The sequence below is a fragment of the Vicia villosa genome, linkage group LG4 (genome assembly GCF_029867415.1).
Source record: "Vicia villosa cultivar HV-30 ecotype Madison, WI linkage group LG4, Vvil1.0, whole genome shotgun sequence".
Classification (NCBI taxonomy): domain Eukaryota; kingdom Viridiplantae; phylum Streptophyta; class Magnoliopsida; order Fabales; family Fabaceae; genus Vicia; species Vicia villosa.
Window position 1 is genome coordinate 156,510,928 of NC_081183.1, and position 15,469 is coordinate 156,526,396.

A 15,469-nucleotide genomic window follows, 5' to 3' on the forward strand; every position below is an offset into this window, starting at 1 on the left:
TAAGGATAAAAGAGAGTTAAAGGTGTCTGAAAAAGGTGGCATAAAGAAAAGGTTCAATTACTACAGTGTCAGTCTCAGCAATGGCAATAAGTACAAGTAATATATCTCAATGGTCCACCACCAGTCCACCACCCCCGCAACTCATGCCTTCATCACCTCTTTCCATTCTACAATAACACAACCCTCTTCTCCCTTACTCTTCTTCCATGGCAACACCAATCACTCACTTGTTTACTCTTATCTTCTTGTTCACCTTCTTCCACTGCATACTATCTCTTCTGAACCCTCAAGATGAGGTTGGCTTTCTAGTTGAACTTGATCATGATGTTAAAATGGTTCAAAGCAAGAGATGTAACTTTTCTGTTGGAAAATGGGTTTATGATGAATCTTACCCTCTTTATGATCCTGACTGCCCTTATCTCAGTACTGCAGTTACTTGTCAAAAGAATGGTAGGCCAGATTCTGAGTATGAGAAGTGGAAGTGGAAACCAAATGCTTGTTCTATCCCAAGGTTTATTCACATTAACACCCTTTTGTTTTCTTCTGTATATGCACTCATTGAATCAATATACTTATTAAATTGTTTATTCCCACTGCAGGTTTGATGCACTAAGGTTTCTTGGAAATATGAGAAGGAAGAGAATAATGTTGGTGGGAGACTCAATAATGAGAAATCAGTGGGAATCTTTGGTTTGCTTAGTGCAAGGAGTAATACCAACTGGTAGAAAAAAAGTGACTTATAATGGACCTGCAATGGCCTTCCATGCTATGGTAAGAAAGTACTGGTATTCATCAAACACATTTTCTTTTCTTTCTCTGTAAATTATTGATGTCGAAATTTTGTCTGATAGGATTTTGAGACTTCAATTGAGTTTTTCTGGGCACCACTGTTGGTAGAACTGAAGAAAGGTTCAGAAAACAAAAGAGTTTTACATTTGGATTTGATTGAAGAAAATGCAAGGTCTTGGAGGGGAGTTCATATCCTTGTATTTGATTCAGCTCATTGGTGGTCTCACTCTAATAACACAAGCTCGTAAGAAATATTCTTCATAAACTCATATCATTCCTTTTCCTTCATTTAATCTTAAATTCTCCGCTCTTAAAGAACATGACCATGAAACTGACATGAGACTCAACCATGAAACTGACACGTCGACATCAATTATAATTTAAAAAATTAAAGTAATTGATTTATATGGTTCTTTTCTTGACTAGTACAGGTGGGATTACTACAAGGAGGGAAATAGTCTGATCAAAAACATGAATCCTATGGTTGCTTATCAAAAAGGACTCAGTACATGGGCAAGGTGGGTGGATCTAAATCTAGACCCCCAAAAAACCAAAGTCATTTTCAGAAGCATGTCACCTAGGCATAACAGGTACTATCTATTTTTAAATGCTCAAAACTAGTTTATCATTTTCTAAACAAAAACAAAAACTGTGTCTCATATCCCACTAGGTGAAATCGACACGGATGAAATGCAGAAATTGTGTTCATAATCAAACCATCTATAAATCTTTCTTAATAATTTTTCATCTATAGTTAAATTTTTTACACCTTTCACTGCCTCTAGCGATTTGGTTTTTTATGCAGGGAAAATGGTTGGAAATGCTATAATCAGAAACAACCTCTACCATTTTTCAGCCTCCAAGAACATACTCCTGAACCCTTGGTTGTGCTCCAAGGAGTTCTGAAGAGAATGAGGTTTCCAGTATACCTGCAAGATATTACATCAATGACTGCCTTACGCAGAGATGGACATCCTTCAGTGTACAGGAAGGCAATAAGACAAGATGAGAAACAAAAACAAGGAACAGACCATTCTTCTGATTGCAGTCATTGGTGTCTCCCTGGTGTGCCTGATATTTGGAATGAGATGTTGAGTGCGCTACTTTAATTTGATAGTAGCGTAAGGTTAATTATGTTTTTAGTTCTTATGCTCATGTTCTAGTCCGTATAAATTACAAAGTTGTATGAATTTAGTCCCTCACTAAAAGCATGCAGTTATGTAGTTTATAAGAACTAAAAAATGAATATTGAGACCAAAAACAGAATTCGGTATTACAGAAACTAAAAACATGTTTTACCCTACAATGTATCACAAGAAATGTAAACAATTGCTCTATATCAGGATTTAGTATGAGCATTTCATGTTTAGTACTCTTTTTGCAAGTGCTTTGTTTTTTGGTGTTCTATTTATAATTAAAGTTATTATTATAGTTAATAGCACTGCGCTCGGATTTTTCATTATGATTTTCACTGCCAAAGCAAGTTTCTTCTGTCATTTTAAAGAAAAAATACAGTTAAGAAAGGAAGAAGAATTTCAAAATATGCTTTTCTAAAATTTGTCTTTAATTGCTTATTTCAAAACAAGATTGAAAAACACTAAGAACAACACTGGCATGGATAAGATTACTTCTATGGTTGTTTAGAACTTCAAGAGAAACAAACAAATATAATATATGTATTGGATATTTGTTCTATAAAAAGCAAACAAAGAATCAATACCTCTTGGTCCAAGTGTTAAAGGAGTTTGGTTCCGTTTAAATAAAGTCTTGAATTTAAGTATTGTCAAATAAAAAAAAGGTGTTGAGTATACACCGCATATAGATGGGCCCCAATCGGCTCAACTTGAATTAAATCGAGGAAATGATACCAATAAAAACACCAAAACAAAGAATTCAGATTAAAAAAACCTGAAAATAGGCTCATTGGAGAGTAATGCCAACAAGATGAGTGCAAAACTCAAAAGAGGGGACAACAGGATGATTAAAAAAAGAAGCTTTGGGGAGGTGCTGCAACCCCATTGAAATAATTTTGTTGGATAAAAGCACAATGTCAGATATGCAAACTATGATAGAATGGAGAAAAGTAACAGCACAGATATCAAACACCCCCATTTCCTCCTTTGATTTCGTGGCTTTTGATGGAAATTTTATAAAGAGGAAATAGTCCAACCAAAAAAAACAAGGAGTAACAAACTACAAAATGCTCTACACCAAATTTAGAGAATCTTGAAATATATCATAGGGATATTATCATGATATTTCAAGCCCAAAAATTAAGTTTTATGCAGGGAACACATCAAGAATCTGAACTTCACTTATTTGTCTGATGTGATTTCTCCTCTCTGTTGTTTTGAGGGTGAATTACACCTACAATATTCTTAATATTTTATATGTTTGCTATAAAGAGAATTGCAATGACAAAAATGTTAAATCGTTTACAAGTTTACTAAGCCTACCCACTATTATCATATTGAAATAATAACTATAAATATCTCAGAATCATATCTGGGATAATGAATTGATTAGAACTTCTCACTGCAACAAATTCATTCATATAATTGACAAAAAAATCTCGATATCTTCACTCCAAAGCAATAGAAGACACTTGTATAGCTAACCATTTTTCTGTGTAGTAATTGCACAAGCAAAAAATTTCATCATCTCTTGTCGCTGGCTATATAATCAAAATCACAGAGCAAAGAGTTATAATAACGAGCCTTCTACATTCTTGGTCTTTTCTCTTACCATTGTCTGTACAAACAGCTCCCCAGCTCGGTATGAAGATCGTACCTGCACAACGCAATTATAGCGCTCAATCAAAACGACAATATGATTAAACAATCTATCCAAGAAGACAGTTAAAGGCACCATGTACATTGTTTTAGTCCATTTAGGTAGATTGGTAGTTTTGTTCACATATGATTTGTATGCTAACTGTTATTAAGGCATACGCCAAAAGAAGGTATGCAATAGTTACAAGCGTACCAGTGGGCCACTGGCTACATAACGAAAACCGATAGACTCCCCATATTCTTTCCAGAAGTCAAACTTCTCAGGCGTAACATACTCTTTAACTGTCAAGTGCAAAGGAGTAGGCTGCAAGAACATTTTTTATTAAACTATAATCCACAACAATGAATCAATAGGCCATATATTAAATTAAACATACAGTAGACCATAGATTAAATGAAACATGAAATGTATAGTAAGATTATGTGAATGATCAACATTACTTGTAACCAAGGACTGAATTTTAATATTTATTCTAAGGTTATAACAAGCATGCAAAGGAGGTACCGGAAACTTCACATAAGCTAACCTGCAAGTACTGACCAAGAGTCAGAATATCCACATTTATGGCCCTTAAATCCATCATTGTTTTCTTCACCTCATCATCAGATTCTCCAAGGCCCAACATTATCGAAGATTTTGTTATCATACCCTCCTTGCTTTGTTTTGCATGGTTTAGAACTGCCAAGCTTTGTTCATACCTGCAACCATACTATGCATAAGAAATGGAACTAATGATGATTCATAATGGAAAAAAACATGCCTATGAAAACACAAGGTAAGTTTTAAATCACATTCCCTAGTACTAGTAGTAAAGTAATTGGACAAACCACAATCAAGATGCTTTTACTATGATGTTTCCTCCATCCCTTCCCCATGTCCCCATTGTTTAGAGATATTAACATTGGAGAATAAGGTAATTGAATAATATATGATATTGGAGAATAAAGTAACTGAAATTTATAACTCACAAAATATTAGATATAAGTCTCGTTGTTGGTATTAGTGGGGGGGCATATGATCCCCCTACTTAGCAACTGAACAGAGAAGACATAAAAATTTAGAAAATCCAGTTAGAAATTGAATATAAGACCAATGATTTGGTTGTAAAGTTTAGAAAGAATAAATATATGCTAAACTAATTCATGAGTTTTTAGATCCACGGGGTATCAGTTCAGTGGTAAGATTTGGGTCTACCTCAAAAAACAAAGTTTAAATCCCTTCAGAAACAGGTGTAAAATGATCGCTTTGCTAAATAGTATCTTCCCTTTCATTTTTTTTAAATGATGTCATTTGGTACAAACTAGTTATCAGTTCCCACTTCACAATATATATTTTAAAACTTCTCCACTCACATGTCATGCATTACTAAGATAAAAATTACACTATATTTTGGTACTACATTTGAAAACACTCATGGAAATATATTTTTTTCCTACATATTTATTTCAACTCTACCAGTAGTGTTATCGATGACGGACAATGGCAAAAGGCCAAAATTCCGCCACCATAAACGCTATTGGTGTTGCCGTCCTTAACAGATTAGCCATGGCGAATGTCAAAAAATCCACCATGGCGCTGCCTTAGCCAATATTTGACAACCCTGCACCGAAGTAACATTTTAGGGTTCTATAACAAAGCAGTTGGATCAGCAATTCAACTTACCCAGCTCTGGGATCTCTAACAAGTCTTTGGAGCCGCTTGACTGTCTCAATGTTGTGAGCAAAGACATCTAAACCTGAATGAACCAGAGTTTCTACAGCCTTTAGATCACCCCGAAAATCGGAGGTTAAACACTCAACCATGATCTCAGGTTTGATATTCTGAATAATAATCAAAAAAAGTTTGTAATCATAATTTGCATTATATATCTTCTGTTAAGTGCATCTTTAAACATCAGACTATATATCAGTGCACCTTCATAGCTTTCACAGTTTGTGCAAAATGCCCACTTCCTCCATCAGGTATATCATCACGGTCCACACTTGTTATGACAATATAATCCACACTGAAAATTCAGGAATTTGTAATTAATAGGTGATTACAAGTAGAACTGAAACCAGACTTTATTTTATTAGGAAGAGTTAGTTATTTGAACCAATCAATGCCATTAAAAAGGAATTAGATGCAGGAAAACTCATACAAAGAATGTAATATGGTCATCATGTAAGTAAGAATGGCAAGTTGCACAACTTGGGTGTTTGTGTGTGCGCTCTAAATGAAATGGCCATCAAGAAAATCATTTCTCCCGTGCTTATCTGATTCAGATTTTTATCAGTATCGTACAATTATTGTACTAAAATAATTTGCACAATATGTGTACTTGAAACAAAAAACATATATTTTTATTGTAATGTCTTAAAATCATTCACTTATTGACATATTTCAAGGCACAACCTATAAGCTTATGTAAAGGTATACCAAGTCAACTCAATTGGTAGTTGTGGAAGGACAACATATGCTAAGTCTGCATATAAGTAAACTTCATCGACTATGTAATGGCCCTGTTGCAGAGAAGGCCAAATCTGCTTTTAGCTAAGACAGATTTAAAAATAAGAGGCTTAGGATTAACTCTGGAAAAGGGACTACATCAGGTAAAATAAGTCAAACTTTGTCTCACGAGGCCTTATGTTTGAGAAACATCTCAAGCCCGTTTAAGACAAAGTTTGGCTTTTGGCTTAATTTGATATTTTTTACCCCTACACTAGAATGAATCAGTTGTCAATGTGCATTAATTCACGCTGAAACATAAACATCAATTTTTAACATGTTATATACGCACCCCCAACTGGCAATGGCCTTGGCAGTGTTTTCCGGTTCCATAGGATCAGGAGGTGCTGGATTACTGCTGGTCTTCACGGCACAAAATCTACATCCACGAGTGCACGTATCGCCTAGAACCATGATTGTAGCTGTTGCAATACCATCATCACCTCCATTCCAACACTGTCCGTCAGAATATAAATGTCAAAACTATTTATTTAGACTAGAAGCATATAAATACAAAACATATGTCACTAACTACAACAACAACATCAACAACAGTCAAGCTTTATCTCATTAAGTGGGGTAGGCTACATGAATCAGTTTCGGGTCATACATGAATCAAAATGAAATTCTCAAGAAAAGCCAACAAAAATATTTCATAATTTGAATAAAGAGGAGAAAAAAATGGAACCTCTCCTATATTGGGGCACTGTGCTTCTTCACAAACAGTGTTGAGCTTCAACTGAGAGATAGATTCCTTAATTTGAGAAAACCTTTCACCCTGAGGAGCTTTCTGTCTCAACCATTCTGGCTTCTTTACATTGGGGTCTCTCCCGGTGAATGGACCCAACCCACCTGGATAGGGTCCACTCTTCTTCGCCGATTCCACTGGCTTGGGCATCTCGGAAAGTGAAAGCGAGTGATCCTTGGTCTCGCATCGAAGAGTGAAAGTTGAAGAAAAATAGGAAGATTTAGGAGATGGAATTGAGGAGAAGGAAAGTGAACAAGGATGGGAAAGTGATTGATGAAACATTGAAATATGCAGGGAGGGGAAAGAAGACGGTGTGATAGAGAGAAGGAAAGTAGAAGCTTTGTTGTGGGATTGTTCAATTGCATTTGGTTGTAGCTGGCCAACTTTGGTTATTCCGTCTGTGTTCCAGTCGTGGGTAAAACATAATTATAAAAATAAACTAGTAACAAACCCGTGCGTTCGCACGGGTTCTGGTACGGGACGCGCATTTGTTTTAGATGTTTATTTTTTAATAGAAAAATGTCTGGTACCTGTGAACAAATAATAATTGAATGTATAGAAAAATGTCTGGTATCCGTAAAAAAATAATGATTGAATGTATAAAAAATGTCTGATACCCGTAAAAAAATAATAATTAAATGTTTAGAAAAATTCTGGTACCCGTAAAAAAATAATTGAATGTATAAGAAAAATGTCTGGTACCCGTGAAAAAATAATAATTGAATGTAAAGAAAAATGTCTGGTACCCGTGAAAAAATAATGATTGAATGTATAGAAAAATGTCCGGTACCAGTGAAAAAATAATAATTAAATGATTAGAAAAATATCTGGTACCCGTGAAAAAATAATAATTGAAGGCATAGAAAAATGTCCGGTACCCGTGAAATAATAATAATTGAATCTATAAAAATGTCTGGTACCCGTAAAAACACTTAGATCAAAAAAATTTTTTAATACAAATACAATTTCTTTATTCATTTATCTACAAAATACAATTTCTTTATTCATTTTAATACAAAATACAATTTCTTTATTCATTTCTGTCATTTCAAAATTGAAAAATACTTTGAATATCATTCATTTATAAATATGCATTTAAAATGATTATTTTTTTTTAACATAAATGATTAATTTCTTTATTCTTCTCAGGAATATAACTAATTACGATTTAAAACATGTCCATTTTATTAATTAAAAATTATTACATATTTAACATTTTTTATTAGTTGTGCAAATTTACCATTTTTATAATAATTAAAAAACATGTTTATTAATTATTTAATAATTTTCTTATTTTCTATATATTAATATAAATTTAGAAAACTAATTTAAATGTTGATCATAAAAAAATTTGTCATCTCAATAACGTAAATGCTTTGAATATGATTTACTCATAAATATGCATTTAAAATGTATGACTTTCTTTATTCTTCTCACAACTATAGCTTAATTACCATTTAAAATATGCTCATGCTCTTAATTAGAAATTATTGCATATTTAATATATTTTTTAGTTTTGGTTTAATTAACATTTTTATGATAATTAAAAACAAATTTATTAATTACTAAATTATTTTTCTTATTTTCTATATATAAATATTAATTATAAATATGTAATAAAACTATAATCTTTTTATAGTTTCTATATAACTCTTTGAATGTAATAAAAATAATATTTACAGTTATTAGTTATACAAAATAATACATAATGCATATAAAATAAAATAAAATAAAAAATATTTAAGTACTAAAAGATAAAATTAATTAATAGTTAATCAACATTTCTCAAAATTATAAAATAATGGCCCTACATTGTAGGAGTAATAATGTCCTTTGGTAGGTGCAATGTTCATTGGTAGACATGGGAAACATAACCATGAATGAAAAATATAAAGCATTTATGAGATTATACCAAAAGCAAACAGAGTGATTTCAGAGATAAAAACATTGGATGCTGTAATATTATCAATCAAAAGTCACAAATAAAAAAATCAGACCTTGCATCAAAAAATTTGAAAGAGATGGATACATAAAAATAAATTGTTTTAAAAGATGAGAAAAACACCATATTTGTTATTGAGTTAGTGCATAAATTACTAAACAAAAGACATGAAAAATATATATGTATTCAAAATCGAAATAAAAAGAAAATATAAAAAATGCATTAAAAATCAAAACAAATAAAGAAATATAAATCATCTAAATCATTCAAAGATTCCAATTCTGAACATTTCTGGAAAAAATCTCAACCCAGATTTAAAATTACAATTACAAATCTGATTAGATAATATATTTGTAGATCCAAACTCTCAACATTGAAAAACAAATCAAGAAAATAATAGATCTGAATATAAAATGTTTAACTTGGTATAAATATAAAAGAAATTAAAATAACATATATGATCTTAATATTATTAACCTGTTTCTTATTATTAATGTTGTTTTACTACCTACTGATTTCCGTCTTCGGTGGATCTATAACCTGAAAAATCCAAATAAATATTAAGAAGATGAAGGAGAAAAATAATAGAGTGAAAAATGAGTTTTTATGTATTTAGATTGTAGAAAAAATAATGGGTAGTGAGGAAAAAAATGGAGAAAAGTGATGAAGAAAAAAATAGAGATAATATATTTAGAGAAGAGAGAAGATGGTGGAAAGAGAAAAGCAAAAGGAGATTGAAGAGAATAAAAAGCAAAATAAAAGGTGTGTATGAAGTAGCACAGACACATAGTAAGTAAAGTCCCTAGCTTTGCAATCTACTATTTAACAGTTGATAGAGAGTCAATCTGCTAGAGAGCCAGTCTGCTAGGTACTAAGCTGATGTGAAAGGATGGAAAAAAGCTATACTTTTTTCGATAGAGAAAGGAAAAGAAAAATAGTAATGATTGTATATTTCAAAAAGGTAGTACAAGAAAGTAGCATTGGAAATTATTCAAAAAAGTAGTAGAAGAATACAAGAAATTGCATTGAAAAAGTAATTTTTTAGAAGCTAATCAAAGAGCATAGCCACGTGGACATTTAATAGCAAAGCAGGGCAAAATGGTATTTCCAGAACAATTGATTTTCTTATATGATAGATTAGTTACAAAATAGCTCGGAAAATAAAGAAAATGATGAGAAAATAAATAAATGAAAATTTTCATTGCACCCATATAGAGTGAAAAATATCTATGAAAAACCGCAAAATATATATTCGAATGCACCATTTTCACATTTTTAAATATTTTGGATGTGCATATCCGAAAAGACTATAAACAAGTTTTAGATATGCACATCTGCAATATGCTCTGAGTCTTTTATTTTTTTTAAAAACTACAAAATTACATTGTTATAATCGGAGCAACGTAGCAACTAAATTAATATTGCGGATATCTGATAAAATATAATAGAAATAAAAAATACGTAGACTAGAATATAATATCGATATTGAAATATAGTAATAGTTGTTCAGATAAGTGCAAAATGTCGAAATATTAAAACACCAAAAAAATCATAAATAAAACATAGGCTACTACTACTATTGAGTATGCCTAATGCGAACTCGCTACGACCTCCTCTGCCTTATATACGATGTCGCACCGGATGCCTCACTGACCAGCCTCTGCACTATCGCAACTGCCTCTAGACCACCCCCCTCAATGATCCCTATGTCCAATGTCTTTTGACCAATCAACTGTATTCGCTGGCATATCGGCAGCAGATCAATGGCATGGTCATCCTCGACCTGCTGGTTCTCCAAGAGCATCTCATGCGTTGGCCTAAGTGGATGCCTATGAGCATCGGGTGCCATGATAGAATGTGACACCTGATAAAACCATGTCACATATCCATCTACACAGTGTCAACTCTTTGCGGCTCGCGTACGCCGATACTCCTTTGACACCAAATGATGCGTCCAATCCTCAAAGATAGCAGTGAGATCTCGGAGGGATAACGGTGTCGGGAGCAGCCTCAAATGGAGATCTCGGTATCATCTATATATACGTTCAGTTGATGTCATCGTGAGCAGTACGATCGAGGTATACACGATATGGCCCAACTTTCTGATTCCCCCTATGGAGGACATATCGTGCAGCCCTAGGCATGGCGTCAGTGTACAAGGAATCAGAATCGTAAGCATGAATGCGGTGGAAGTAAGAGATGATCCAGCTCTGAAACACAAATATGAAAATATGTTGGTACAAGTTAACAAATAACACTTTAAGTGTGATATAGTTAAAAAGAAGTATACCGTGAGAAGTGTGCAAGAGCCTATCAACTGTCTGGTCCTCCAGTTGCATGCTTCATTCAGCTTCTAGTAGAGGTATACCAGAATGGCGGTCCCATAGTTCCATTCATGAATTGTAGACAAATCAATGAAGTACCGTATGTATGTCATGTCCATGTAGGTTTCACTTTTGTCCATGAAGAGGGACGTGCCAACCAAGAACATGAACCAACACTACAACGCACAGGCTCGGTGGTACTCAACAAAAAACAGCACCCCCCTCATCCTCGGCCTCAGCTGTCGCCGCCAAGTGGTGCTCATAAATCTTCTTCAGGGAGGAGAATCGGGCATACGCCTCATTCGTCGTCCTGCACTCATAATCGGCCATGTATGGGTCCATACCCAGATAATCCACCATCCACTCGATGGCCTCAACCCTCTGTATCCGGGAACAGTCCGACAACCTCCGTCTGATATGCAGGTGGAGCAAACAGGTCACGTCATGGAGTGTGATCGTCAACTCCCCAACAGGAAAGTGGAAAGACGACATCTCCTAGTGCCACCTTCCGGCAAATGCCCCTACATGTCGTGGCCAATGGTAACATATCAGGTACATCATACTTCGCTTGTTTGTTTGTTCGTCTATTTTTCCTTCAGGGTAATACGACTTCAACAGTCGGGAGTGTTGTCGGATATGCCTTGAGCGCCTGGCTACTACAGTCAATTCCCCACTGCGCTTTGTGTGCCTTCAAAATCCATGGGAGTTGTCGGAGAAGCTTTACACGCCCGACTACATAAACCAATTTCCCCAGGGGTGCTATTAGAGACACTTTTCACATCCGAGTACAACATTCAAATAACCCTTGTGTCACCAGATGAACTTCCTCAAGTTTCACCCTTTTCGTCTCGACTATGTCACATTAAGCCTTCAACAAATACACCTTCTGAGGCATGACAGAAGAACCCAAAAACACTTTTGGATCAACTTCTAACTAGTTAAGGAGAGGCACTGTCCTCATAACCCTAATAGTTATTTCCTTTGCCAGTTTAGACATCTAGAAGAAGGAAGTTGACCAACGAAGACACAATTCTATGCGGAGATAAGATTTTCCAATTTCCCAAGATATTGGGAAGAATGGTCGGACAATAATGGAGGCAAATAAGGAGAATTACCTTCTGACCCTCCGACAACATCACTCCTAAGGTCAACCTTTGTTGGTTTCTTTCCCCTTACTCGATCGTTATAGGGGAAACGACACTGATCTAGGCACACTTCTTCTTAGGGCGGCATCCAAGAGAAGCCAAGACAATCGGTATCATCTTGGGTCCTAACGAATTCAAATTTTTCTTATACTTATTTGAAAGGAAAAGATAACAAATTATAAGTTAAATCGATCGATATGGTCTTCAAGGTAACAAAACATATAGCTTGCCAAACTCCCATTATTCGTTCATCCATATAATAGGCCTTTGCCACTTCTTTACAGGGCATCAAATCATCAGAAAATGAAACCATAATCACCTTCATCTCCTTATCAGTGTTATTAGGGCATCATTGGGTACCTAGTAACTATTGGCACATTCGAAGAAATGTTCGAAAGACCAAAATCGCATTCACCACTCTATATAACACAGGTGCCCGCCAAGGGTAGAAGAAACGACACAGAACTCATCGTGAACCAGAAGGGTAAGCGATGTGTCTAAAAAGCAGCCAGATTTAAAATTCTTCCAATTGTCGATGTAATCCTTAAAGACAAGGTTCGAATACGATAGAGGGAAACAAGTTCATGGCCAATAACACTTTGAAGCAGGACACACTTTGAAAAGTTTGAGGAAACAAATCTCGAAAAGCGAGACCCGCTTTCCCATGATATTCGTACCAATATTGAAATACTCGCACGAAACCTCAGGCACAAGGATGAAGTTGCGAACGAGGAATACAAAGATGATCCAAAACTGTATTCTCAAAGGAGTTAATGGAAGGCGAACCCCTAGGTCTTGAAAAATACAAGCATAAAAAGGGACAAAACACCCATTTGGCTGATGGAAGATCCTTCTTTCATTTGAGACCTGCGACATTTTCCATTAGGAAGAAACCCTTATCTCTAAAAGATCGAATGACATTTCCTTCCCTGGAATGAAAATAGATTTATAACCTAAATATGGCGACGCTAGCCAAAAATAATCTTCAGTAGCAACCGCCGCCATGAACACCGATAAAATCAACGAGACAAAAGATTTGAGGGATAAGGTGAAATAATGTGAAGAAGATAGGCAAGAACGAAACAACTATAAAATTTTAAAAATAATGCCTAAACTCTTATTGGGAAAAGTAACGAAAATACTAACGGCCTAAATAATCAAACTGTCCGATGGTAATATGCTTCTTGTCCCATAAAGTCCCTTCGAATAAACAAGCACTTGTGTCACCTAGGTAGGATAATCATTTCCTAACCCACATATATGAGATGACATGTCAACGACTTAGAGAGACAACGAGTCAGAAATAGAGAAAACATTAAGTGCACCAAGTACCCCCTACAATATATTTCAAACGTATCCACTTATTCAAGCATCCTGGGAATACCTTCAACACAGCCGACTGATACAATGAAAAGACTTATTGGTTCCTAAAATCCATGAAGTCTTGGGGGGGGGGAAACTGTTATGGGCTTTCCACATGCTCAGAGATCCGACCCCACCTTCGACGACCCGACTACTGCAAGGAAATGACTCCTCTAATTGATCCGGTCCAAACATATACCATTTATAGTCTGCCCACCTACAAGTGTAACATCTCGGATCCATCTCAAGTGGAAACTAAGACTTCTGGAATGTTTATGTGACTATTTAACCTTCAGTTATCTAGAAGCATAAGTTCCATCTCTCCAACACATCCAACGGTGTCCGAATCTCACACTGGTTAGTTAGTGAGTTAGTCATTTAACTCTTCTATATATGCAGATGACACCATTTCAGGTAACAATTTCAAACACAATTTTAATACTCTCTATCACTCACATACTAACTTGAGCATTGAAGTGCTAACCTTGCAAATACACCCCCTGCTCCATCGCATCGAAGGTTCACCACCATAATTTTCGTGACTATCTTTTTCTTGTTCATGTACAAAATAATAATAAGAACCCTAAATTTCATATGTAATGCAAGCATAATATTATTATTTAATTATTATAACAATAATTTATCATTATTATTTTTAAATAATTTAATATACAGACAATTAAAATCGCGAACAAATTCACTAAAATTTAATTGAATTAATACAATTTATAATAACAATAATAAAATATAATTATTATTATTATTGTTATTGTTTTTTTTTTTGAGTAGTTATAACATTATTTTTCTTGAAAGTTTTTCAACCTACCCCATAGGTATTTTACACACCACGCAAATTTTTATTTTTGTCCCTGCTTCCGTAGATGCACATCCGTAAGCACCTCATTTTTAAATAAATAGATTCCTTCCGTAGATGCATCTACGAAAGCCTATAAAATAAAAGAAAACACAGTTAACTCCACCTTATTTTCATTTTTATAATTCTTCCGTAGACGCATCTACGGAAGGAGGTGAAATATAGTGTTCCGTAGGTGCATCTACGGAACCGTCTGTTTTTTTTTTTTAAATTCATGTCATTTTCATGACGAAAATCCATGTTTAAAGACACACGTTTTCAGATTCGGTAATGTAATTTAAAGACAACAACAACAGGTAGACCAATAAAAATACAATATATAAATAATGTCGGTCAAAGTGTCGAGTACATCATGAAATACAAACAAAAATAAAATATAAATACATCATCAAATAAAACTATTGAGTATGCCGGACATCCTCCTGCGTACCATCATGCGCATCCCCTCCGAATCCACGAAGGGATCTGTTGGCTCTACCCTAGCATCAAGCGTCCCACGGGTCCTGGCACGATGTAGATCATGCGTAGGTGGCACATCAGATCCTGCATCAGGAGTAGAAGTAGAAATAGTGCCACGAAGACGTCTGCGGGGTGGTGGCATAAGTGAGGAACCCTCAGGATCGTCCCGAGGCCTCCGTGGTGCAGTAGTAGAGGGGCAGGAGATGGTGAAGGCGTGACGCGTGAAGGAGCAGGCCCGACTGAAGGGGGTGATGGAGAAGATATGGCTGATGCGGGTGTATGAGATGTCGTAGGTGAATCAGGTGGAACAGCTGCTCCATCAGTGACCTGAGATACTACTACACGCGACCATTCTCGTCAGAAGGATGCGTGATGTACGGTCCTCCCATGAATGTCTCTATCCGGGCCATGGGTCATGATGTCGACATTATGATGCAAAAAAGCTCGATTTAGATACTGCGTATTTACAAATAAACATCAAAATAAAAACAGAAAATTGCTCTTCCGTAGATGCATCTACGGAAGTATGATATTTACAAAATACTG

At 35.1% G+C, this 15,469-nt stretch overlaps 2 protein-coding genes across 2 annotated transcripts; one reads left to right on the forward strand and one right to left on the reverse strand.

Moving 5' to 3' along the window:
* The first annotated feature begins 46 nt into the window (after nucleotides 1-46).
* On the forward strand, nucleotides 47-2,158 carry LOC131595642 (protein trichome birefringence-like 36). The gene is made up of 5 exons (XM_058868052.1): nucleotides 47-511; nucleotides 600-771; nucleotides 852-1,033; nucleotides 1,221-1,379; nucleotides 1,595-2,158. Exons 1-5 carry the CDS (start codon nucleotides 207-209, stop codon nucleotides 1,896-1,898), a joined length of 1,122 nt encoding a protein of 373 aa, XP_058724035.1. The 5' UTR covers nucleotides 47-206; the 3' UTR covers nucleotides 1,899-2,158.
* A 361-nt stretch (nucleotides 2,159-2,519) lies between these two features.
* LOC131595645 (lipoyl synthase, chloroplastic) lies at nucleotides 2,520-7,233 on the reverse strand. Its single transcript, XM_058868055.1, has 7 exons — nucleotides 6,758-7,233; nucleotides 6,362-6,525; nucleotides 5,497-5,587; nucleotides 5,245-5,402; nucleotides 4,109-4,280; nucleotides 3,775-3,885; nucleotides 2,520-3,579 (listed from the first exon to the last, which is right to left on the reverse strand). Exons 1-7 carry the CDS (start codon nucleotides 7,097-7,099, stop codon nucleotides 3,493-3,495), a joined length of 1,125 nt encoding a protein of 374 aa, XP_058724038.1. The 5' UTR covers nucleotides 7,100-7,233; the 3' UTR covers nucleotides 2,520-3,492.
* Nucleotides 7,234-15,469: the final 8,236 nt, after the last annotated feature.

Excerpts from the sequence above, each read along its gene's own strand:
- LOC131595642 (XM_058868052.1), top strand. The coding sequence starts at position 207 with ATGGCAACACCAATCACTCACTTGTTTACTCTTATCTTCTTGTTCACC. Across the intron at positions 512-599 it reads AATGCTTGTTCTATCCCAAG|GTTTGATGCACTAAGGTTTC; the intron begins GTTTATTCACAT and ends TTCCCACTGCAG. Across the intron at positions 772-851 it reads CAATGGCCTTCCATGCTATG|GATTTTGAGACTTCAATTGA; the intron begins GTAAGAAAGTAC and ends TTTGTCTGATAG.
- LOC131595645 (XM_058868055.1), bottom strand. The coding sequence starts at position 7,099 with ATGTTTCATCAATCACTTTCCCATCCTTGTTCACTTTCCTTCTCCTCA. Across the intron at positions 5,588-6,361 it reads AAGGCCATTGCCAGTTGGGG|TGTGGATTATATTGTCATAA; the intron begins GTGCGTATATAA and ends CTGAATTTTCAG. Across the intron at positions 3,580-3,774 it reads ATGTAGCCAGTGGCCCACTG|GTACGATCTTCATACCGAGC; the intron begins GTACGCTTGTAA and ends TGCGTTGTGCAG.